This window comes from Trachurus trachurus (genome assembly GCF_905171665.1).
Source record: "Trachurus trachurus genome assembly, chromosome: 21".
Taxonomy (NCBI): Eukaryota; Metazoa; Chordata; class Actinopteri; order Carangiformes; family Carangidae; genus Trachurus; species Trachurus trachurus.
The window spans coordinates 24,783,839-24,810,157 of record NC_139899.1 but is presented as its reverse complement, the minus strand read 5'-3'; the positions used below and the strand labels follow the sequence as shown (position 1 = coordinate 24,810,157).

Here is a 26,319-nt window from a genome sequence, read left to right as displayed (position 1 = left end):
GTAACAGGAAACGTACAAAAATTCGTTAAAAATACATAGTTGACGAAATCGACTTCGTTACACTTCTAATACATGGAAACCCGGATGGTGAAGCTACATCATTGACGCTTTGACCCTACGAGCAACGGCGTCCGTGTGCCGCGGCGGCGAATGTGTATCTTCCCAATTTAAATTACGTTTGCCAATCACGCGCACATACTTCGTCGTAGCCACTCGAAATTCAAAGGACATGACGTTGGCTCCTCCCTGAACGTTTTGATATATCGACTTCCTGCCTGGCTCATAGCGCCCCCCGGTGGTAACAGGAAGTACGCAAAAATTCATTAAAAATCCATACTTCACCCGATCAACTTCATTCCACTTCTAATACATGCACAACCAGTTGCTGAAGCTACATTATGAACGCTGTGAAGATACGACGAACGGCGTCCGTGTGCCGCCGCGGCGACTGACGATTTTTTATCGTACAATTACGTTTGCCTTTTTCGTGGCTTTAACGAAGTCGTGTCCTCACGAAATTTCATCCACAGGTCAAGAATGGCGAGCTCTTTCAGCTGATAGAGTCGTTTCCCATGGGCGTGGCAAAATGCCTCAATAGCGCCCCCTTGAAGTTTTTCCCAAATTCTCCATAGACAAATTTCGCTTACTTTGTCGTACACATACGAAACTCGACACACACGTGTATCATATCCAAACATACACAAAATTGAATTGGAGCCACGCCCTAAACCCAACAGGAAGTCGGCCATTTTGGTTAGCATTTCTTTGACGCAAAACGAACTCCTCCGAGGGAGTTCGCCCGATTGACTTCAAATTGGGTCGAGAACATCTCCAGACCAAGCTGATTACGGCTTGTGCTCCACAGGTCTGTAGGTCAAAGGGCGTGGCTGCTAGCGCACGGCCAAATTGCCTAATTCAGCTAAAAAGGTTTAAATGCTATCGCGCCCACAGATTTCATCGCAGCAGCTTCAAACTTGGTGCACATGATGAGGGCGTGACCCTGAACGATCCGACATATTATTTTACTACGTCACTCATAGCGCCCCCTGGTGGTAACAGGAAGTGCGCTAAAATTCATTAAAAATACATCGTTGACCCCATCAACTTCATTCCACTTCGAAAACATGCCGAACAAGTTGGTGAAGGTATTTCATGAACGCTATGGCGCTACGGCTAATGGCCCCCTTGTGGAGGCGACAGGAATAGCGCTCCATCGTGAACTGCCACCTCCCACGGATTTTGCCCGATTGACTTCATATTCGCTACAGATCATCAGGAGACCAAGCTGGTCAAACCCTATTAAAAGCTTTTCTCTACGTCAAACGTCGTGGCTGCTAGGGGGCGACAAAGTTGGCCAACTGTTCGTTTAGTCGCCATGCTATTACGTTTGCCTTCCACGCCCAAATACTTGATCGTAGTCACTTCAAATTTTCAGTACATGATCAGAGGCCCGCCCTCTACGCCTCCATTTGATCGTACGCTAGCTCGCTCAAGACGCCCCCTTGTGGACACAGGAAATGTCGTGTTTTGCATCGACATTGTCCGATCAGCTCGAAACTTCACATGTGTGATGAGGTCACGACCCCAAACGCAACGGCCCACATCCCGTTACCGCCCCCTGGTGGACGAACCGTAAACCTGCCGTAGCTCCATCGTACATTGTCCGATTTGCTCGAAACTTCACGTGTTCGACGAGGGGACCGCCCTCGACGCAGCCGCCCACGTCCGGTTGCGCGCGGGGGTTTCGAAGAGCGGCCCGGGGGTAGCGGGGACGCCGAGTGGCGTGGAGCGAGGGCCCGTCATAGCCGCTTGCGGCTTTAATTCTTATTATTATTATTAGGGCCCGAGCCAGTGACAACGTCACAGGGAGGACCCTATTGTAATTCGACATGCACATTAGTCAACGTGCCAGCCGACGAGTAACAACAAGTAAGCAAGCAAGTAACCAAGTACTGCATAGACCTGGCAGCGAAAACTCCAGATATTGTAATGTTTATTAGGCCCGAGCGGCGAGTAGCACTCGCCGGAGGGACTATTGAAATCGCGCTGTTTATTATTATTCTTCTCCGCCTTCAAACCCCAATTTGGCCCCTTTCCCCAACTCGAAAATGCGTGAACTTTTTGCCGGACGTCCGGCTTCTTCCGAAATTCGATATTTTGTGCTGCTCGCGCATGTCCGACGCGAAATGGCGAAATAGCGCCCCCTACAAAGTTCAAAAAAGCCCATAGGGAATTCGGGTCACTTTGGCGTAGACGGACGAAATTCGGTACACATATGTACCATACCCAGATATACAAAAAAGCCTCTTAATGTCATGGTGAAATGTCAACAGGAAGTCGGCCATTTTGAATTGGTCGTTTTTGGCGCCAAATTAACTCGTCCAAAACGATTCGCCCGACACGCTCCAAATTTGATAGACAACATCGTCAGACCTAGCTGAGCTTATCTTGTGCTCCGCAGGTCTGTAGCTCAAAGGGGTTGGCCTCTGGCGTGCCCCCAAGTTTGGCGACTGTTTCGGTGCTCGCCATGTAAATACGATTGGCTCTCATGCCCACATACTTGAGCGTAGACGCTTCAAACTTGGTGCAAAAATCTATGGCGAGACCCTGAACGATCCGACATATTATTTGCCTACGTCGCTCATAGCGCCCCCCGGTGGTAACAGGAAGTGAACTAAAATTCATTAAAAATACATAGTTGACCCCATCAACTTCATTCCACTTCTAAAACATGCAGAACCAGTTGGTGAAGCTACATTATGAAGACTGTGAAGCTACGAGTAATGGCGTCCCTGTGGGGGCGTGGCTACCATCAATTCCTCGCCATGAAAATACGTTTGGCTTTTTGATGGCTTTAATGAACTCGTATCATCATGAAATTTGATACACAGGTCCAGGATGGAGACTTCTTCCATCTGATAGGGGTGTCGCTCATGTGGCCCCCTAGTGGAAACCGGAAGTGCCATTTTTTGCATCAACATTGTCCGATTTCCACGAAACTTCACATGTGTGATGAGGGGCTGACCCTGAACACACCTGCACGCATCCCATTACTGCCCCCTAGTGGACGAACCTTTAACTGCTCATAACTCCCTCATGCTTTGTCCGATTTCCACGAAACTTCACATGTGTGATGAGGGGCTGACCCTGAACACACCTGCACGCATCCCATTACTGCCCCCTAGTGGACGAACCTTTAACTGCTCATAACTCCCTCATGCTTTGTCCGATTCACTCCAAACTTCACATGTGTGATGAGGGACTGACCCTGAACACACCTGCACGCATCTCATTACTGCCCCCTGGTGGACGAACCTTTAACTGCTCATAACTCCCTCATGCTTTGTCCGATTCACTCCAAACTTCACACGAGTGATGAGGGGCGGCCCCTGAACGCACCAGACCACACGCGGTGACCGCCCCCTGGTGGACGAACGAAACATTGCATTTTTGGCGTCCTTCCAGGTTTTTTCTCCATTTCTGCTCCGCGCCACGGCCCCGGCGTGCCTCAGGCCCCGCGGTGGCATGGGCGAGCGAGGGCCGTCCATCGCCGCTTGCGGCTTTAATTATTATTAGGGCCCGAGCGGCGACTGCAAGTCGCCCAGCGAAGCCCTATTGAAATCGCGCTGTTTATTATTATTTATTATTATTCTTGCCTACTCGAAATCGCATTTTTGGGGACTTTCCCATGCTCCAAAATGCATGTAACTTTGCACACATGTCAAGACGGCCCAAAAATTTCATAATTTGGGGGCGTCGCCCATGGTCGACGCAAAATGGCTCTATAGCGCCCCCTTGAAATTTTCAAATAACCCTCCGCATAGGGGTTACTTTCACGTAGGCAAACAAAATTTGGTACACGCATGTATCATGCCAAGACGCACAAAAAATCCTCTTAACGACATGGTGAAATCACAACAGGAAGTCGGCCATTTTGATTTGAACTTTTGACCTGTTTGATCTAACTTCTCCTACAGATTTTGTCCGATTGACTTCAAATTGGCTAGAGACCACCGAGATGCCACTCTGATCAAAAGTTGTGCTCCGCAGGTCTCTAGGTCAAAGGGCGTGGCTTCTGGGGCCTTGAGGATTTTGGCGACTTTTCGTTTGCTCGCCATTTCACCTTCGAACAGCTCTAACACCCACATACTTTATCCGATCAACTTCAAACTTGCTGGACATGATGACGGCTCCGCCCTGAATGTCCCGATATATTAATTTCCTACGTCACTCATAGCGCCCCCCGGTGGTAACAGGAAGTGGCCAGGTTTTACCTTAACGTGTGCTGATGGCACATAGTTCACCACATCAACTTCATTCCACTTCTAAAACATGCAGACTAAGGTGGTGAAGCTACATCATGAACGCTGTGAAGCTACGAGTAATGGCGTCCGTGTGGGGGCGTGGCTACGATTCCTCGCCATGAACATACGTTTGGCTTTTTGATGGCTTTAATGAACTCGTATCAACATGAAAATTGGTACACAGGTCCAGGGTCACGACCTCAACGTCTCCATATGCTCATAGGCGATCTCACTCATGTTGCCCCCTAGTGGAAACAGGAAGTGGCATATTTTACATCAACATTGTCCGATATCCACGAAACTTCACATGTGTGATGAGGGGCTGACCCTGAACACACCTGCACGCATCCCATTACTGCCCCCTAGTGGACGAACCTTTAACTGCTCATAACTCCCTCATGCTTTGTCCGATTTCCACGAAACTTCACATGTGTGATGAGGGACTGACCCTGAACACACCTGCACGCATATCATTACTGCCCCCTAGTGGACGAACCTTTAACAGCTCATAACTCCCTCATGCTTTGTCCGATTTCCAAGAAACTTCACATGTGTGATGAGGGACTGACCCTGAACACACCTACACGCATCCCATTACTGCCCCCTGGTGGACGAACCTTTAACTGCTCATAACTCCCTCGTGCTTTGTCCGATTCACTCCAAACTTCACACGAGTGATGAGGGGCGGCCCCTGAACGCACCAGACCACATGCGGTGACTGCCCCCTGGTGGATGAACGAAAAATTGCATTTTTGGCCTCCTTCCGGGGTTTTTTCTCCATTTCTGCTCCGCGCCACGGCCCCGGCGTGCCTCAGGCCCCGCGGTGGCATGGGCGAGCGAGGGCCCGCCATCGCCGCTTGCGGCTTTAATTATTATTATTATTATTATTCCTCGTCAATTCGCCTCGATTTGACCCCTTTGCCAAGCCGAGAAACGGATGAAATTTGGGACACACGTTGGGTCCTCGAAAAATTTCGATCTGATGCTATCGTCGTTTGTGGGCGGGGCAAATTGGCACCACAGCGCCCCCTAGAACTTTTTACCCCCGGCCATAGGAACCAAAAATTTTTTTTCCGGAGGCTAACGAAACTTGACACACTCATGTATCATACCCAGACATGAAAAAAATTTGTTTCGTGCGAAGCCCAAAAACCAACAGGAAGTCGGCCATTTTGGTTAGCATTTATTTTACGCAAAACGAACTCCTCCGAGGGATTACGCCCGATCGGCTCCAAATTGGGTACAGAACATCGTCAGACCTAGCTGAGCTTAACTTGTACTCCGCAGGTCTGTAGCTCAAAGGGCTTGGCCTCTGGCGTGCCCCGAAGTTTGGCGACTGTTTCGGTGCTCGCCATATAAATACGAAAGGCTCTCATGCCCACATACTTGATCATAGACGCTTCAAACTTGGTGCAAAAATCTATGGCGAGACCCTGAACGATCCGACATATTATTTGCCTACGTCGCTCATAGCGCCCCCGGTGGTAACAGGAAACGTACAAAAATTCGTTAAAAATACGTAGTTGACCAAATCGACTTCGTTCCACTTCTAATACATGCAGACCCGGATGGTGAAGCTATATCATCAACGCTTTGACCCTACGAGCAACGGCGTCCGTGTGCCGCCGCGGCGAATGTGTATCTTCCCAATTTAAATTACGTTTGCCGTTCACGCGCACATACTTCGTCGTAGCGACTCGAAATTCAAAGGACATGACGTTGGCTCCTCCCTGAACGTTATGATATATCGACTTCCTGCCTGGCTCATAGCGCCCCCCGGTGGTAACAGGAAGTACGCAAAAATTCGTTAAAAATCCATACTTCACCCGATCAACTTCATTCCACTTCTAATACATGCACAACCAGTTGCTGAAGCTACATTATGAACGCTGTGAAGATCCGACGAGCGGCGTCCGTGTGCCGCCGCGGCGACTGACGATTTTTTATCGTACAATTACGTTTGCCTTTTTCGTGGCTTTAACGAAGTCGTGTCCTCACGAAATTTCATCCACAGGTCAAGAATGGCGAGCTCTTTCAGCGGATAGAGTCGTTTCCCATGGGCGTGGCTAAATGCCTCAATAGCGCCCCCTTGAAGTTTTTCCGAAATTCTCCATAGACAAATTTCGCTTACTTTGACGTACACATACGAAACTCGACACACACCTATATCATACCCAAACATACAAAAATTTGAATTGGAGCCACGCCCTAAACCCAACAGGAAGTCGGCCATTTTGGTTAGCATTTCTTTGACGCAAAACGAACTCCTCCGAGGGAGTTCGCCCAATTCACTTCAAATTGGGTACAGAACATCTCCAGACCAAGCTGATTACGGCTTGTGCTCCGCAGGTCTGTAGGTCAAAGGGCGTGGCTGCTAGCGCACGGCCAAGTCCCACGAATCAGCTAAGAAGTTTGCAATGCTAACACGCCCACAGATTTGATCGCAGCTGCTTCAAACTTGGTGCACATGATGAGGGCGTGACCCTGAACGATCCGACATATTATTTTCCTACGTCACTCATAGCGCCCCCCGGTGGTAACAGGAAGTGCGCTAAAATTCATTAGAAATTCATAGTTGACCCCATCAACTTCATTCCACTTCTAAAACATGCCGAACAAGTTGGTGAAAGTATTTCATGAACGCTATGACGCTACGGCTAATGGCCCCCTTGTGGAGGCGACAGGAATAGCGCTCCATCGTGAACTGCCACCTCCCACGGATTTTGCCCGATTGACTTCATATTCGCTACAGATCATCAGGGGACCAAGCTGGTCAAACACTATTAAAAGCTTTTCTCTACGTCAAACGGCGTGGCTGCTAGGGGGCGACAAAGTTGGTCAACTGCTCGTTTAGTCGCCATGCTATTACGTTTGCCTTCCACGCCCACATACTTGGTCGTAGTCACTTCAAAATTTCAGTACATGATCAGAGGCCCGCCCTCTACGCCTCCATTTGATCGTACGCTAGCTCGCTCAAGACGCCCCCTTGTGGACACAGGAAATGTCGTGTTTTGCATCGACATTGTCCGATCAGCTCGAAACTTCACATGTGTGATGAGGTCACGACCCCAAACACAACGGCCCACATCCCGTTACCGCCCCCTGGTGGACGAACCGTAAACCTGCCGTAACTCCGTCGTACGTTGTCCGATTTGCTCGAAACTTCACGTGTTCGACGATGGGACCGCCCTCGACGCAGCCGCCCACGTCCGGTTGCGCGCGGGGGTTTCGAAGAGCGGCCCGGGGGTAGCGGGGACGCCGAGTGGCGTGGAACGAGGGCCCGTCATAGCCGCTTGCGGCTTTAATTATTATTATTCCCCGAGTTCGAACGCGATTTCGACCCATTTCCCAAGCCGGGAAACGGAGGAAATTTAACACGCAGGGGGGGAAGCCCAAAAATTGCGATTCAGTGGTAGTCTCGTATGTGGGCGTGGCGAAATGGCACCACAGCGCCCCCTAGACCGCGCATAGGAAATGGCAGTCTGCGACACCGATTTGTCCGAAACTTGGTAAACATATTCATCAACCCGAGATCTTCAAAAAATCTCATTACGGACATACCCGACAACCAACAGGAAGTCGGCCATTTTGCTTCAAAGTTGGTTTACGCAAAACGAACTCCTCCGAGGGGTTACGCCCGATCGGCTCCAAATTGGGTAGAGAACATCGTCAGACCTAGCTGAGCTTATCTTGTGCTCCGCAGGTCTGTAGCTCAAAGCGCTTGGCCTCTGGCGTGCCCCGAAGTTTGGCGACTGTTTCGGTGCTCGCCATGTAAATACGAACGGCTCTCATGCCCACATACTTGATCGTAGACGCTTCAAACTTAGTGCAAAAATCTATGGCGAGACCCTGAACGATCCGACATATTATTTGCCTACGTCGCTCATAGCGCCCCCCGGTGGTAACAGGAAACGTACAAAAATTCGTTAAAAATCCATCGTTGACCAAATCGACTTCGTTCCACTTCTAATACATGCAGACCCGGATGGTGAAGCTACATCATGAACACTTTGACCCTACGAGCAACGGCGTCCGTGTGCCGTCGCGGCGAAAGTGTATCTTCCCAATTTAGATTACGTTTGCCATTCACGCGCACATACTTCGTCGTAGCCACTCAAAATTCAAAGGACATGACGTTGGCTCCTCCCTGAACGTTTTGATATATCGACTTCCTGCCTGGCTCATAGCGCCCCCTGGTGGTAACAGGAAGTACGCAAAAATTCATTTAAAATCCATACTTCACCCGATCAACTTCATTCCACTTCTAATGCATGCAGAACCAGTTGCTGAAGCTACATTATGAACGCTGTGAAGATACGACGAACGGCGTACGTGTGCCGCCGCGGCGACTGGAGATTTTTTATCGTACAATTACGTTTGCCTTTTTCGTGGCTTTAACGAAGTCGTGTCCTCACGAAATTTCATCCACAGGTCAAGAATGGCGAGCTCTTTCAGCGGATAGAGTCGTTTCCCATGGGCGTGGCTAAATGCCTCAATAGCGCCCCCTTGAAGTTTTTCCCAAATTCTCCATAGACAAATTTCGCTTACTTTGTCGTACACATACGAAACTCGACACACACGTGTATCATACCCAAACATACACAAAATTGAATTGGAGCCACGCCCTAAACCCAACAGGAAGTCGGCCATTTTGGTTAGCATTTCTTTGACGCAAAACGAACTCCTCTGAGGGAGTTCGCCGGATTGACTTCAAATTGGGTCGAGAACATCTCCAGACCAAGCTGATTACGGCTTGTGCTCCGCAGGTCTGTAGGTTAAAGGGCGTGGCTGCTAGCGCACGGCCAAGTTGCCTAATTCAGCTAAAAAGGTTTAAATGCTATCGCGCCCACAGATTTCATCGCAGCAGCTTCAAACTTGGTCCACATGATGAGGGCGTGACCCTGAACGATCCGACATATTATTTTCCTACGTCACTCATAGCGCCCCCCGGTGGTAACAGGAAGTGCGCTAAAATTCATTAAAAATACATCGTTGACCCCATCAACTTCATTCCACTTCTAAAACATGCCGAACAAGTTGGTGAAGCTATTTCATGAACGCTATGACGCTACGGCTAATGGCCCCCTTGTGGAGGCGACTGGAATAGCGCTCCATCGTGAACTGCCACCTCCCACGGATTTTGCCCGATTGACTTCATATTCGCTACAGATCATCAGGAGACCAAGCTGGTCAAACACTATTAAAAGTTTTTCTCTACGTCAAACGGCGTGGCTGCTAGGGGGCGACAAAGTTGGTCAACTGCTCGTTTAGTCGCCATGCTATTACGTTTGCCTTCCACGCCCACATACTTGATCGTAGTCACTTCAAAATTTCAGTACATGATCAGAGGCCCGCCCTCTACGCCTCCATTTGATCGTACGCTAGCTCGCTCAAGACGCCCCCTTGTGGACACAGGAAATGTCGTGTTTTGCATCGACATTGTCCGATCAGCCTGAAACTTCACATGTGTGATGAGGTCACGACCCCAAACACAACGGCCCACATCCCGTTACCGCCCCCTGGTGGACGAACCGTAAACCTGCCGTAACTCCATCGTACGTTGTCCGACTTGCTCGAAACTTCACGTGTTCGACGAGGGGACCGCCCTCGACGCAGCCGCCCACGTCCGGTTGCCCGAGGGGGTTTCGAAGAGCGGCCCGGGGTTAGCGGGGACGCCGAGTGGCGTGGAACGAGGGCCCGTCATAGCCGCTTGCGGCTTTAATTAGGCCCGAGCGGCGAGTAGCACTCGCCGGAGGGACTATTGAAATCGTGCTGTTTATTATTATTATTATTCTTCCGCGACAACATGCCCCAATTTCGCCCCTTTCCCCAACTCGAAAATGCGTGAACTTTTTGCCGGACGTCCGTCCGGATCCGACATTCGATATTTTGTGCTGCTCGCGCATGTCCGACGCGAAATGGCGAAATAGCGCCCCCTACAAAGTTCAAAAAAGCCCATAGGGAATTCGGGTCACTTTGGCGTAGACGGACGAAATTCGGTACACATATGTACCATACCCAGATATACAAAAAAGCCTCTTAATGTCATGGTGAAATGTCAACAGGAAGTCGGCCATTTTGAATTGGTCGTTTTTGGCGCCAAATTAACTCGTCCAAAACGATTCGCTCGACACGCTCCAAATTTGATAGACAACATCGTCAGACCTAGCTGAGCTTATCTTGTGCTCCGCAGGTCTGTAGCTCAAAGGGGTTGGCCTCTGGCGTGCCCCGAAGTTTGGCGACTGTTTCGGTGCTCGCCATGTAAATACGATTGGCTCTCATGCCCACATACTTGATCGTAGACGCTTCAAACTTGGTGCAAAAATCTATGGCGAGACCCTGAACGATCCGACATATTATTTGCCTACGTCGCTCATAGCGCCCCCCGGTGGTAACAGGAAGTGACCTAAAATTCATTAAAAATACATAGTTGACCAAATCGACTTCGTTCCACTTCTAATACATGCAGACCCGGATGGTGAAGCTACATCATCAACGCTTTGACCCTACGAGCAACCGCGTCCGTGTGCCGCCGCGGCGAATGTGTATCTTCCCAATTTAAATTACGTTTGCCTTTCACGCGCACATACTTCGTCGTAGCCACTTGAAATTCAAAGGACATGACGTTGGCTCCGCCCTGAACGTTTTGATGTAACGACTTCCTGCCTGGCTCATAGCGCCCCCCGGTGGTAACAGGAAGTACGCAAAAATTCATTAAAAATACATAGTTGACCCCATCAACTTCATTCCACTTCTAAAACATGCAGAACCAGTTGGTGAAGCTACATTATGAAGACTGTGAAGATACGAGTAATGGCGTCCCTGTAGGGGCGTGGCTACCATCAATTCCTCGCCATGAAAATACGTTTGGCTTTTTGATGGCTTTAATGAACTCGTATCATCATGAAAATTGATACACAGGTCCAGGGTGGAGACCTCTTCCATCTGATAGGGGTGTCGCTCATGTGGCCCCCTAGTGGAAACCGGAAGTGCCATTTTTTTACATCAACATTGTCCGATTTCCACGAAACTTCACATGTGTGATGAGGGGCTGACCCTGAACACACCTGCACGCATCCCATTACTGCCCCCTAGTGGACGAACCTTTAACAGCTCATAACTCCCTCATGCTTTGTCCGATTCACTCCAAACTTCACATGTGTGATGAGGGGCTGACCCTGAACACACCTGCACGCATCCCATTACTGCCCCCTAGTGGACGAACCTTTAAAAGCTCATAACTCCCTCATGCTTTGTCCGATTCACTCCAAACTTCACACGAGTGATGAGGGGCGGCCCCTGAACGCACCAGACCACATGCGGTGACTGCCCCCTGGTGGATGAACGAAACATTGCATTTTTGGCCTCCTTCCGGGTTTTTTCTCCATTTCTGCTCCGCGCCACGGCCCCGGCGTGCCTCAGGCCCCGCGGTGGCATGGGCGAGCGAGGGCCGTCCATCGCCGCTTGCGGCTTTAATTAGGGCCCGAGCCAGTGACAACGTCACAGGGAGGACCCTATTGTAATTCGACATGCACATTAGTCAACGTGCCAGCCGACGAGTAACAACAAGTAAGCAAGCAAGTAACCAAGTACTGCATAGACCTGGCAGCGAAAACCCCAGATATTGTAATGTTTATTATTATTATTATTATTATTATTATTATTCCGCGACTTCGAACACGATTTCGACCACTTTCCCAAGCCGAGAAACGGATGAAATTTAACACGCAGGGGGGGAAGCCCAAAAATTGCCATTCTGTGGTGGTCTCGCATGTGGGCGTGGCCAAATGGCACCATAGCGCCCCCTAGACCGCGCATAGGAAATGGCAGTCTGCGACACCGATTTGTCCGAAACTTGGTCAACATATTCATCAACCCAAGATCTTCAAAAAATCTCATTACGGACATACCCGACAACCAACAGGAAGTCGGCCATTTTGCTTCAAAGTTGGTTTACGCAAAACGAACTCCTCCGAGGGGTTACGCCCTATCGGCTCCAAATTGGGTCCAGAACATCGTCAGACCTAGCTGAGCTTAACTTGTGCTCCGCAGGTCTGTAGCTCAAAGGGCTTGGCCTCTGGCGTGCCCCGAAGTTTGGCGACTGTTTCAGTGCTTGCCATGTAAATACGAACGGCTCTCATGCCCACATACTTGATCGTAGACGCTTCAAACTTGGTGCAAAAATCTATGGCGAGACCCTGAACGATCCGACATATTATTTGCCTACGTCGCTCATAGCGCCCCCCGGTGGTAACAGGAAACGTACAAAAATTCGTTAAAAATACATAGTTGACCAAATCGACTTCGTTCCACTTCTAATACATGCAGACCCGGATGGTGAAGCTACATCATTAACGCTTTGACCCTACGAGCAACGGCGTCCGTGTGCCGCCGCGGCGAATGTGTATCTTCCCAATATAAATTACGTTTGCCGTTCACGCACACATACTTCGTCGTAGCCACTTGAAATTCAAAGGACATGACGTTGGCTCCTCCCTGAACGTTTTGATGTATTGACTTCCTGCCTGGCTCATAGTGCCCCCCGGTGGTAACAGGAAGTACGCAAAAATTCATAAAAAATCCATACTTCACTTGATCAACTTCATTCCACTTCTAATACATGCACAACCAGTTGCTGAAGCTACATTATGAACGCTGTGAAGATACGACGAACGGCGTCCGTGTGCCGCCGCGGCGACTGACGATTTTTTATCGTACAAATACGTTTGCCTTTTTCGTGGCTTTAATGAAGTCGTGTCCTCACGAAATTTCATCCACAGGTCAAGAATGACGAGCTCTTTCAGCGTATAGAGTCGTTTCCCATGGGCGTGGCTAAATGCCTCAATAGCGCCCCCTTGAAGTTTTTCAGAAATTCTCCATAGACAAATTACGCTTACTTTGTCGTACACATACGAAACTCGACACACACGTGTATCATACCCAAACATACAAAAAATTTAATTGGAGCCACGCCCTAAACCCAACAGGAAGTCGGCCATTTTGGTTAGCATTTCTTTGACGCAAAACAAACTCCTCCGAGGGAGTTCGCCCGTTTGACTTCAAATTTGGTACAAAACATCTCCAGACTAAGCTGATTACGGCTTGTGCTCCGCAGGTCTGTAGGTCAAAGGGCGTGGCTGCTAGCGCACGGCCAAGTTCCCGAATTCAGCTAAGAAGTTTGCAATGCTATCACGCTCACAGATTTGATCGCAGCGGCTTCAAACTTGGTGCACATGATGAGGGCATGACCCTGAACGATCCGACATATTATTTTCCTACGTCACTCATAGCGCCCCCCGGTGGTAACAGGAAGTGCGCTAAAATTCATTAAAAATACATTGTTGACCCCATCAACTTCATTCCACTTCTAAAACATGCCGAACAAGTTGGTGGAGCTATTTCATGAACGCTATGAAGCTACGGCTAATGGCCCCCTTGTGGTTTTGACAGGAATTGCGCTCCATCGTGAACAGCCACCTCCTGCAGATTTTGCCCGATTTACTTCATATTCGCTACACATCATCAGGAGACCAAGCTGGTAAAACACTATTAAAAGCTTTTTTCTATGTCAAACCACGTGGCTGCTAGGGCACGGCCAAGTTCCACGAGTCAGCTAAAAAGGTTTAAATGCTATCGCGCCCATAGATTTGATCGCAGCATCTTCAAACTTGCTGGACATGATGATGACGTGACCTTGAACGATCTGACATATTAATTTCAGACGTCACTCATGTCGCCCCCTGGTGGTAACAGGAAATGCCATATTTTGCATCGACATTCTCCGATTTGCTCGAAACTTCACATGTGTGATGAGGTAACGACCCTGAACGCAACGGCCCACATCCCGTTACTGCCCCCTGGTGGACGAACCGTAAACTTGCCGTAACTCCATTGTACATTGTCCGATTTGCTCGAAACTTCACGTGTGATGAGGTAACGACCCCGAACGCAACGGCCCACATCCCATTACTGCCCCCTGGTGGAGAACCATGAACTTGCCATAACTCCATCATGCATTGTCCGTTTTGGTCCAAACTTCATGCTACAATTAACATGACATCACTTTTAATTGGTTATATCTATCATTTTTTCAATGATATATTTCTTCTCAACAGTCAAACAGGCTGTAACCTTTGCCAAGGTGTTTGACAAGATTTTATGGTGACACCAGCTTTTGATCATATTTGTTGTATACATACTCTATGATTTATGTGTAGTATTGTGTAGAATTGTCATTGGACCAACCTGTTGTCAATCTTGTGTTCTTGTTGCTGATTGGTTAGGGAGGATGCCCTCCCTTTGCGCATCCTTTTACCAGTCTTAGCCAATCATAGATCAGCAGGAAAGGAGATCCTGTCCCAGGTGTCTAATCTAGAGGACGACAGAAGACTTCCATCCTCCTCTAGCCCCCCCCCCCCCCCCCCCCACCCTTCCCCTTCTGCTCCCTGCTCTTCACACAGACTGCTCTGTCTCCTCCGACTGCAAGCGGCGCTGTTGAACCTTTTTAAGTGAATTAAGTGGATTTCTTCTATAAAAGATATTTAACAATATATTATAAATGATTTTGTAATGGTTTATTTCAAGCAGTTACTCTTTATTTAAAATATGTTGATCTTTCTCTTGCCTCTCAAAAATAGAGGACCCACCAGCTCTGACTCTATGGACCAGCCTCCACTGTTTCATACATTGGTTTGTTTGTGTATTTGACGATTTCACTGTAACATTGTTGTCCAGCTGATGATCGTCAGTCCTTGCTGGGACACATTAGTAGATTACACAGCAATTTTTGCTATACCTCCAAATGCCAATTAATGGACAGATATAGCATCTTATTTCACCCCTTTATTCATTACTCCCAGCAGGTTGTTCTCTTCTTTTCATTTGGCTTGGTGCTTCAAGTCTTCATGGTTTGCTGCAAACATTATTGATGGTATCTTTGCACAGGTGTTGTTATTGTTGAATAATAGACTAATTAAGACCCAGTTGAGTAGATGCAGCTGTAGTTTATTATGACAACAAAACATTAGTACATACAACACATGGCAAACTTAAATAAAATGGCAAAAGGTATTATGTCTTTATAAATCCGTTTTTATTTTTGAACTATTAGAAAGACACTCAACAGTTCTCACTTCAGCAACAGTGGAGAGGAAAAACATCCTTTTAACAGGTAAAAACCTCCAGCATAACTAAACTAGTGTGTGAGTGAGAGAGAGAGAGAGAGTGAGAGTGAGAGTGAGAGAGAGAATATTTCATACAATCAACTATTATAATACATGTTCATATATTAGCATCACTATCAAAAATTCAAAACTACATTTTAATACATTCATAAACACTATATTACACAGAATTACAGAACTCAAATACTACACATTAAAATCATGATTCACAGTGTATTTACAGAGATTACATATAACAACTACAGAATTCAACACAAACATATCCATATATACTACATTTGTACACCTAGAAAGAAAACACAATACAATAGATGGCTTGGCCTCTGGTGTCCATGTAGAAGATGCCTGAAGTAAATGGCTGGAACCACCTGGAACACAGAACATACAAAGGGCCAGCAAGGAAACACAAATTCATACACTGAACACAGATTAATACATGTTTAACATTTAATACATGTTCATATAATTCATAAGGCAATATATGTTTATTACTTTAGCGTTATTATATTAAATTTCTATATACATTACACATTTGAAATTACAACAACTAACAAATTCATATAAAATATATTACTATATCTACATTACACATTTCATACTACATTACTCAACTAGGTCTTGCTGAAAGAACAGAGAATTCCTTCATGGTCACTAAAATAAATTGGCAACACTACTGCCTGTACATCATAAATTGATGTTTTGATGTACACATGGTCAATGAGTGTGCCTCTCTCTGTTGTCGGTTGTTTCACACGTTGCACAAAACCGTTCTCTGCCATAAAACGACAAACAGATGAAGATGCTGACACATCTTCAGATGAAGATGGGGAAATATTATCATTAAAGTCCCCTATAACGGCAATAGTTCTACTGAAGGAATCCAATGTCTTTAGCAACTTGCTGAGATTTTGTTTAAACAAAGACATAGTATATAATGGCGGTCGATAGATAACAGCTAACACTATGTCCACATCATCACAGGCACAAACCAAACATTCCAGGTCCACGTCTGGTACCTGAAGTTCACACACTAAACTATTCCTACAGTACAGACCCACACCGCCATGTTGCTTCCCCTGGAAATCCACTAGCAGTGGATTACTGCTAGTGTACGACAGACTTCGGGGATGACTATGGAAACTAAAACCATCTATCTGGACTGATTCTAGTAAAGATTGTGCAGACAGCCATGTTTCTGTCACAGCAATACAGTTAAGCTGCAAGTGCTGAGTACATGATGCTAAATCTGCAATGTGTCCAGATAAACCCTGCACATTCATCAAAAACACAGAGAATCCATTTGACTCCATGTTAGGCCGAGCTGTATTGTCACTTAAAAACCTTGGCATGCTTCGAAGTGCATCCTTTATTTTGGCGTTGCAGAAAATGACCTTCTCTTTAAAATCTGTAATGATCAACCCATCGATAGTCCTAACACGACTCAAAGCTACATAAGCCTGTCCTGGAGCAAATATCCTCTCTAGAGAGACCACTGCCTTGTCAACAGTGAGTCCCTGTGTTTTGTGTGCAGTACACGCCCAGGCAAGTTTCAATGGAAATTGCCGGCGCATCCCGCCTTTCCCAGTGGCTCTTTCCTCTTCAGGCTTGATGCCTGTTGAGCCAGCTACCACTGGTGGGGTATGTGCACTGTTCTTCCTCCTCTGGGCACCAACATTAGCATCATCAAACTTGACAAAAACAACCTGAGGAAACCTACTGTCAGGCTGATGAACTATATCAGTGACTGTGCCACATACCCCATTCACAAGCCCATCATTGACATCCACATTTTTTATCAACATCACACGAGCACCTTGACCTAACAGTAGCACCTCTTCCAAACATGTGTTGGGTGCTCTCCTGTGATGACCGCTTATCAATTCCAGCTTCCCTGTTTTTTTGCTGTTCTCAAAGTCCTGGGCGTGGATCTCTTCCCTCTCTTCCTCAGTACATACTATTTGCACCTGTTCAAAATTGTAGTCATTGACTTGGCTATTCGTAGCAAATATATGCAAAGCTGAGCTCTCTTCACCTGTTACACGTTGTTTCAACATATCAATATCCTTGTCCTCCAATGGTGTCTCTTTAGGACGAGTTCTGAGCCTGTTCAACATATCTGCAAACGATTTTTCCTTCTGCCTTACAACTGTTGTCAATTCCACAACCTTAAATAAACTGGACCAAAGGTTCACAGTCACATCATCATTATACAACGCTTTCCCTCTAACAGGAGGCAGCTGATAAAAGTCTCCAACAGCCAGCACACACACATTCCCAAACGGTGAAAAGTCACCTGTTTGTTTGATCTGCCTCAACCGTCCATGGATGTAAGCCAGGAGGTTGTGATCTACCATGGAGATCTCATCAATAATTACAATCTGCAGATCACCTAACTTAGCTCGCAATGAATTGAGCTTCTCTTCACCCAGAGGACTGTACGGCAAGCGCACATCCTTCCCTATGCTAAATGTGGTGTGTATCGTTGCTGCATTCAAATTGTATGCAGCAATACCTGTTGGAGCACATAACAACACACACGTGCTATCAGGATGGCGGCTAACAGTAGGTAAAAGTCTCCCTGCCTCATACTGAATCGCTCTGATTAAATGGCTCTTCCCTGTCCCAGCACCACCTGTAATAAACACATGCAGAGGCTCCGGCTTTTCCCCTCTGACCCTATCCAAGCACCACTGACGGACCTGATAAAAAACAGACAACTGTGTGTCATTTAGTGATCGAATCAATGTCAAGCCATCGCTTCTGCTCATGACATTCTTCTTCTCTAAATGAGAAACCTGTTGCCTGGTAACAGCTAAATCTGGAATGTTTTCTGGCGGGTCATCCCCTAGCTGTGGATTGTCCTGAAGTTCCTGCACGCACTCTAACCGTTCCAGCTCCGCCTCTGGACACAGCTCAGCCCAGGCATCCTCAAAAACACCCTGATCATCTAACTGTTTCTGAGCATTCTCTATCTTATCTGCTTCTATCTCAAATCTACGTCTATTTACATCAACAACTGACCTCACAGAATGCCTGGCCCCATCACTAAACCTGACATTACCAGTCTCGTAAAAATCTTTAAAAGTTACATAGTTAGTGGGTTTAAGGTGGGAATCTGAACGATGTGGCAGGAACAACTGTAAGATGCTTTGGTGGAACAACTCTGGACTCTTGGTCTCAGAGAAGCGAGCATAGCGAACTACAGCTGGCTTTGTCCGAGTTCGTTTGGCTACAGAACCAAAATTCCCATTTAATTTAATTGCCCCTTTACATTTCTCATTTTTGGTGAGAACGCGATACTCAGACGCAAACAAAGCCAAACACATATCACTGAACACATCATCATTAGGCCTGTTCCTGTAACGATCATTTAAACTAGTCATCCACATGTCTTCGTCACTAAAATCAGATGATGACGCAGATGATGCCTTATGTTTTAACACACTTAAAGGCAAACTCATTCTAATTGTACTTTCCCCTGTGGGGATGAACATGACTTTCCTGGAGCACTCTTTAAGATGCATATTAGTAAGCCTGTAAACAGCCTCCTGGGCAGACACATCTCTATGGTGAAGGTAAACACTGCCTAAATTCTTAAGAGCATCTTTTGCACTACGATTACCTTCTTTAGAGGCCTCCCTATGTGCATTCCCTAACATTAATCCCATTTCCCGCTCTGCCTTGGAAATATAGGAAATAATGTATACTACACATGCATACGCGTCCACTACAAATTGGATATCTAAATTGGCATTCCAACATTTTAATAAAGACTTGTTGTAGTGGTTAATCCACGTTTCATCAACCTGTCTTTTCAAAACCACCTGAGTGCGCCGTTCAAGCACTCTTACACTTTCCTCAAATGCCTCCTGAGTAATGTTCAAGGTCTGAAACAGCTGCTGCACACTATCAAAACTTCTGTTTTCATCTGACAAAGCCGTCTTAATGGATGTCAGAACCCTGTTGGCCCATTCTTTCTTTTTCTTTTTAAGTTCAGCTAAACGTGTAAGACATGGACACAGTCTACCAGGATGAGCTGGGTCTACAGGACAAGTGCACGGTGGCACTGTTTCATCGGGGCGCCGGCTAATAAATGTCCTAGTAGACACAGGCCTTGGGAAATTGAAACGACAAACAGTGTTTTTCTTTTTACATGTCTTGGCATGTCGTTTCGAATGTCGCTGAACAGTAGTAACAATGTCCAGCAACTCCTCATCTGATGATGGGAGTTCACATGTTACATATTTGTCAATGAACTGAACTACCTCCTCATCAGTGTTTCTGTCTATCAGCGGAGCGTTCTCTATCCAGAATAGACAATGGACATGAGGAGAGCCTCTCTGCTGAAACTCCACCCTGTAAAAGTAATCTATAATCTTACCAATCGGTTGACATGGTGACATGAGCACGTTCCTGAGGAAACAATGCCATCTATAATCAAACATGCGAGCAGCTGTGACAGGATTGCGTCTCAACAAATCACACTTATCAGCCCACTCTAAATCTTCTACAGTGGCTGTTCGTCCTTCCTGCTTCAGAATAGTAGAGAGCAGATTGCCCCAACGCATATCTGCAGAACTAAATGAACAAAACCAGGTTGGAATGCCCAGCTGACGCACACAGGCCAGGAGGTCACGCTGGGCTCCCTGCCAGAAAGCTGGAGTGCCTCTAATAGGTCGAAGAAAACGATAACCATCATCATACTCCAGCATCTTCTTGAAATTCTCCTCATTATTCAGAATATCTGACACCTTATACGACCTCTCACCCCCTTTACTTTTACGTAATGCAATTGACACATTTGACACAACCTGTTCAACCTCTGACATATACTGAGCAAAAAATATGTATTCAAGATTATTTGCAAACCTACCATCTGCGTGTAAAATGCGATTATTAAAGTATCGTGACAAAGTCAACCGATACTGCCGATGCTCGTGGTAAGTGTTTCTGGCCCTTGGGAACAACACTGGGAAACACTTTGCTTCATTAGTAATATCAGAAAGCAGCTTCACAGGATTGTTGCCTTCTGCTGGTGCTACATTCAAAATATCATCAAAATATTGGTCAAGAACCTCCTGACCAATATCAACAGGCATCAGACAGGTGTCCTGAAACATGCCATGTGACTGTCTATCATGCAGAAGCTCCTCCTCCTCAGCTGCAGCAGCATCATCATTAGCATCAGGTCTGTTTACAGTCTGTGATGCTGCAGGAACGTTACCACCAGCACTGTCAACAGTCTGTGATGCTAAAGGAACTTTAGCATCAGCACTATCAACAGTCTGTGATACTAAAGAAACGTTAGCATCAGCACTGTCAACAGTCTGTGATACTAAAGAAACGTTAGCATCAGCACTGTCAACAGTCTGTGATGCTAAAGGAACATCAGCATCAGCACTATCAACAGTCTGCGATGCTAAAGAAACGTTAGCATCAGCACTGTCAACAGTCTGTGATGCTAAAGGAACATCAGCATCAGCACTATCAACAGTCTGCGATGCTAAAGAAACGTTACCATCAACACTGTCAACAGTCTGTGATGCTAAAGGAACGTCAGCTTCCTGTTCCTGACAAAACTCATTTAACCACGCTTCATTAAACACAATGTCCTTATAAAGGCTATTGGTCTGTTTTAAATACTGCAAGGCCTGTCTAATGCGGAGAGTATCAACAAACTGATACTCATAGTGACCTTTATAGGTCAACTTACGCTTTAACTTCACTGCCAACAAAGACCCCTCCATATTTGAACGGGGCAACAGGTTACTGGTCTGCACAATGTTGGCTGGAACACAGGTCACTGGACCATGTACTCCATTTTGACCCCCTTTAGGCAAAGCTAGCATCTTCATAAATGGAATATTGAGAGCAACCAAATGTTTCTCCAAACTATTCAAACAGGCTAGCTCAGGAGGGACAGCCTGAACTGCTAGATTGTTCTGAGAACACTCAGGTGGCATCTCACCTCTGTTAATCTTATAGTGACAAGTGTAACAAATCCACAATTTACCCCGAGCAGTGTCTAACACCTGACATGGCACAACACAAAATTCATTACACTTATGCAAGTAGTCCTCGGTTATGCAGTTTGTTGCTATTGAGGCTACTGTCTGTGTTTTGTTATAATCATCTCTTTTACAGTTCAGAACCTGGTGCCTGAAGAGCAAGCGGAAACACACTGCGCAGACATGTTCAGGACCTTCCAGCACGTCCTCTAAAAACTGCTGCATAACAAAGTCAAACTGTCCCATATTCTCTTTCTTAACCTGCCTTTTCCTTCTAACACCTGCTGCAACAGACCTTTTATGATCAGGATTTTTCCGATACTTAGTTACACTTGCTGCCTTCACTTTCTCCCTGTGAATTTTATTGAGCCGATACTTAATTTTACTCGTTTGTTTAACTCTACTGCTATGTAAAAGATTATGGTGATATTTCATAACACTTGATGATTTCACTCTTAATCTATGCCCAATATTTTCTTTGTACTTTTGAATACTGGTCGCCTTTAATTTTAATTTATGCTCAATATTGTCTTTGTATTTCTGAATACTCAATGCCTTTAATTTCAATTTATGCACAATATTGTCTTTGTATTTCTGAATACTCAATGCCTTTAATTTCAATTTATGCACAATATTGTCTTTGTATTTCTGAATACTCGATGCCTTTAATTTCAATTTATGACCAATATTTTCTTTGTATTTTTGTGTAGAGAACAACTGTACTCTTTCCCTGTGCTCAACATTTTCTTTATATTTCTTCACGCTAAGGGTCTTCAACCTCATCTTATAGAAAGCCTGCTGTTTGTATTTAGTTGCAATCGAATGCTTTTTGCCTTCCTTATACAATACATTTTGTTGATATTTTGTTTGACACTGCAAGCTGTATTTCTGCTGGAAATAATTAGATAAGTTAGAGCTAGCAAGATTACAGGTACCATCATCAGAAACGTCACTTTCAGCTTTAGTATGACATCTCAAGTTATAGCCTTGAAAAGGTGTGTTAACCATACAGTAACCATAGCAACTCTGTGACTGAGGCTGCTGTGCACAGACAACTGTTTCATAATGATTAGCATTAACATTATGTAAATACACAGCTTCATTTGACAACTTCCTATTTTGACAGCTATATTCAAGCCAGCGATCATTATAATAGGTGAAAACACTAACACCTAAATAATCAGCTGTGGCTTGAATCTCTAACTCAGTGGCCCAACTACCAACATAGGACATCCTTGACATCTTGATGTATTCTGATATTGAAGGATACTCGCTTCTCAGAAGACTCTGATAGGCAACAGGATTGCTTTGTAACTGCTTCACAGCTGCATTTCTAATTTTCTTATGGTATTTCTGTGTACCACTAATGGCCTGGCTAACAGCCCTAAAGAAACAGTTACCATCACCCACAATCTTCTCTGTCATACAAGGAATTCCTAAAGAACCAACAGCAGAAGAGGCGGCATCTACTCTCTCTGATTCTATGTTAGTCTGCTTACACAAAGCTAAAGCAACATCTTTAGAAAGGGGACGGAATTCTAAGTTTTTACATGCTACATCCCCAACAAACACAACATCTGAATTGACATCATTATCAAAACTCTTTGCTTTCTTGGAAGTGACATGTCTCTGTGTGCATTTACGTTTTTCACGTTGGTTAGTGGCTGCACGGACCACTGGTGTGACAAGAGGGGTAACCTGTCCCTCTCCACATGTAACAGCTGTCTGTGTGCATTTACGTTTCTCGCGAATGTTAGTGGCTGCACGGACCACTGGTGTCACAGTAACCTGTTCCTCTACACAATCAACAGCTGCACCAGCACTCACCACTGGTGTGACAGTAGCAGGAGCAGTAACCTGTCGCTCTATACACTCAGCAGCTGCACCAGCACTCAAGGACACAGTTGAGGGTTTCACTTGAACACCACAGATCTCAAACTCCTTGGGAAATGTCTGACTACCTGCAAATTTGCTAAAGTGCTCAAACAGATGCTGTACACAACTAAAATAGACTACAACACTCTGTCCTTCACCATCAACCATCCCATACTCATCGCGAGCGTGGGAGTCAACCACAGCATACTCACCATCTTTACTACAAATGACAGCACATGTAGCCCCACCCATTGTAACCAAGCAGGGCTTGTCTTGTGTACACCTCTGACAGAGACCGTCAAACAGAGAGATGTGCTCAGGTGAAATACGCACACTTGGAGGGGAGGCCCCAAATCCATATACAGGTTTCACATCATACTCAAAATCAACAAAACCATACTGCTTAGGCAACTCTGTAACAGCAGGGAATCCAGATGGATGTGCGATCTGATTGCCTTCCCACATGGATGTGTACAGTTTATCACCTGCGAGCACTACCTCGTCCAGTGTGTCAGACTGCCACTCAAAGACGCTGTCTTTGGAGTGTCTCAATAAAGCAACCAAACCAATGGCCATACACTGACGACCGTGATATGCAAACTTACTCTGGTCGCCTTGATGGAAACTTCCTCTAACAGAAGCGCGACCTTGGGACTGACTAGTAACAACTGGATCAATCGCTACTGAAACACTGCTGGTCTCTCCCTCAGACTGAGTGGGTACAACTGGTTCAATAACCACAGAAACATTGCTGCTCTCTCCCTCATCAACACACTGCTCCACAGAAATGCTCTGTCCCTCATCAACACACTCCTCCACACTGCCGCTCTCTCCCTCAGACTGAGTTGCCACAACTGGTTCAATAACCACAGAAACATTGCCGCTCCCTCCCTTATCACCACACTGCTCCACAGAGATGCTACTGACAGAAAAAAACTCTGTAAACAAAGACTGGCCCAGAGCAATGATGTGTTCCACCAGGTCATCAAAGGTGGTGTTGAAAACGACCCTAGATCTGCCTGGATAGGACCTCTTTCCCTCTTCGGAACGTGCCCCACAATCCACAACAACAAAGAAGTCCTTGTGCTGCATGACCAACACTGCTGCTGTGTTGAGCCCCAACACACACATGCCATCCCCTGACAACTGCTGCCTCAACTTCTCCTTCAACTCAATCACATCCCTGATGCTCCTATACTCTGGCTCCCCCAAATCCACGTTCCACTGATGACCACACACATCAAACTGCCTCCTCACCCCCCCCAGCCAAGTCCCCAAAGTTAACCCCTGTTTGCGAACAAAATCAAGATCATCGCCACGCCACGTACAAACCGGAGCGATGCTATGTTTAATTGCCGCGACAACACAGCATGACACGTAATCATGGACATCATATTCGTGTTTTGGAGAAAGATACTCTGTCCCTGATGCTGGAGACCCTCCCTTCATCAATGAACAACAAGGCACAGTGGGAATACTCTGACCTTTAGTAGCTTCTGGTGTGTCCCCTTCAGTTGCTCGCTGGGTTTCCCGGACCACCGTCGCATCCTGGGGAACAGGTTGGACAGGCTGAGGGCTGGGAGGGACAGCAGCAGGAAGGGCAGCGACACTGGGAGTAGGAGCGGTCCCTGGCACATCACAGGTCGACACAGGGTCGGGTGTCGCCTCCACCTGCAAAAGAAGAAACATGAAAACATTAATACCTGTGGAAGAGAGAGTCATGCTGGCTATAATAAAGATGGTGTTAAATTTGCCACAACAACAAACACAATTACAAAGACCATTCAATAACTCTACTTGCCTTCTGGTCCACGGCCTGGGCTTCAGGACGGACAGTCAACGTGGGAGTTGAGGTCACGACCTAGAAAGAATAAGAAAGGAAAGACATCCCATTAAATCTACATATTCAAGTAAATCTGATCCAGATTTTGCAGTTATACATCATTCACAATGACTTTCTGTCCATCACAATAATACATGAACACATCTCCTTCAGGATTTAAACACGACATACCTTCTTCCTAGCACGTCTGGGCTTCTTGGGGACAGGTCGAGTACGAGGTCCCACAGGCAGCGGCTAAAGTGACAGAAACATAGTGTCAAAACAGTGGACAAAAAGAATATCTGAACTATTAGAAGTTTCTTGTTCTATAAATACCTGCTCGCCCGTGGAAACAGCGTCCTCGGCCGAAGGACCAGCGTCGTCCGTGTCAGGCAACATCCCAGGCGGCAGCCAGAAAGGGTTCAGGGGAAGAAGACGCTGTATGAAAGACATAAAGATTTTTTGTCACACTTATCGTTTTGTTAGGGAATAGAATGTCACTGTCAAGATCACAGTTAAATAAAATGACAACATACCACTCGAGGAACCCTCCTCTCCCGAGAGCAACGGCGCTACAACGACAAAACAGAAAAGACATTAGGATACAGAAAAACCTTCATTTCTCAGTTCATGACCATATGTAGACAAAGTTCGTCTTCTTACCTTCCTGCCTGGCACGGTCGTCCAGGCGTCCTCGTCCCTGGGAGGGGTGGGTGGAGGTGGGGCTGGGACCTCCCGACCGGTCCACGTGGGAATGGGCCTGGGCCTGGGGGACACCGGAAAGACGACGGGTGGCGGAGGTGGCGGAGGCACAGGCCGCTCCAGGTGCTGCTTGGTGGCAGCCACCAGCGACTCCACGAGGATAGGCATCCCCGCGTCGTCACTGAGGTGCGTCTATGAAGAGGAACAAATAAAGATTACAATACAGTAATGTTGAACAAGATGACATTTACTGTCAATCATACTGTGTTGTCTAAATAAGCATTTCTGAGATTCAAAGTCCAATTTTCACTTACACCATCGACAGCCCAGAGCTGCCGTTGCCTCGGTGGGAAGCGTTCCGCGTGGCAGTAGAACCGCAAACCTAAAGACAACAAAAACAAGGAAAACCCACGGATTACTGAAAA

General features: G+C 46.4%; 1 protein-coding gene and 1 long non-coding RNA gene across 2 annotated transcripts in view; both read right to left on the bottom strand.

Moving 5' to 3' along the window:
• LOC311004065 (uncharacterized protein) overlaps positions 1 to 25,436 on the bottom strand; it is a gene marked incomplete at its 3' end in the record, with an annotated part of 39,595 nt that extends 14,159 nt beyond the window's left edge. The window contains exons 1-3 of the mRNA XM_083996013.1: positions 25,385 to 25,436; positions 25,172 to 25,231; positions 23,856 to 25,041 (exon numbers count right to left, since the gene is read on the bottom strand). Of these exons, the coding sequence (XP_083852139.1) occupies positions 23,856 to 24,819 (964 nt within the window). The 5' untranslated portion in view covers positions 24,820 to 25,041; positions 25,172 to 25,231; positions 25,385 to 25,436. The remainder of the gene's footprint in view (positions 1 to 23,855; positions 25,042 to 25,171; positions 25,232 to 25,384) is intronic.
• Positions 25,437 to 25,528: 92 nt separating this feature from the next.
• LOC311005082 lies at positions 25,529 to 25,906 on the bottom strand. The gene is made up of 3 exons (XR_014596331.1): positions 25,856 to 25,906; positions 25,729 to 25,764; positions 25,529 to 25,630 (listed from the first exon to the last, which is right to left on the bottom strand). It is a non-coding gene; the product is annotated as an uncharacterized lncRNA (long non-coding RNA).
• Positions 25,907 to 26,319: the final 413 nt, after the last annotated feature.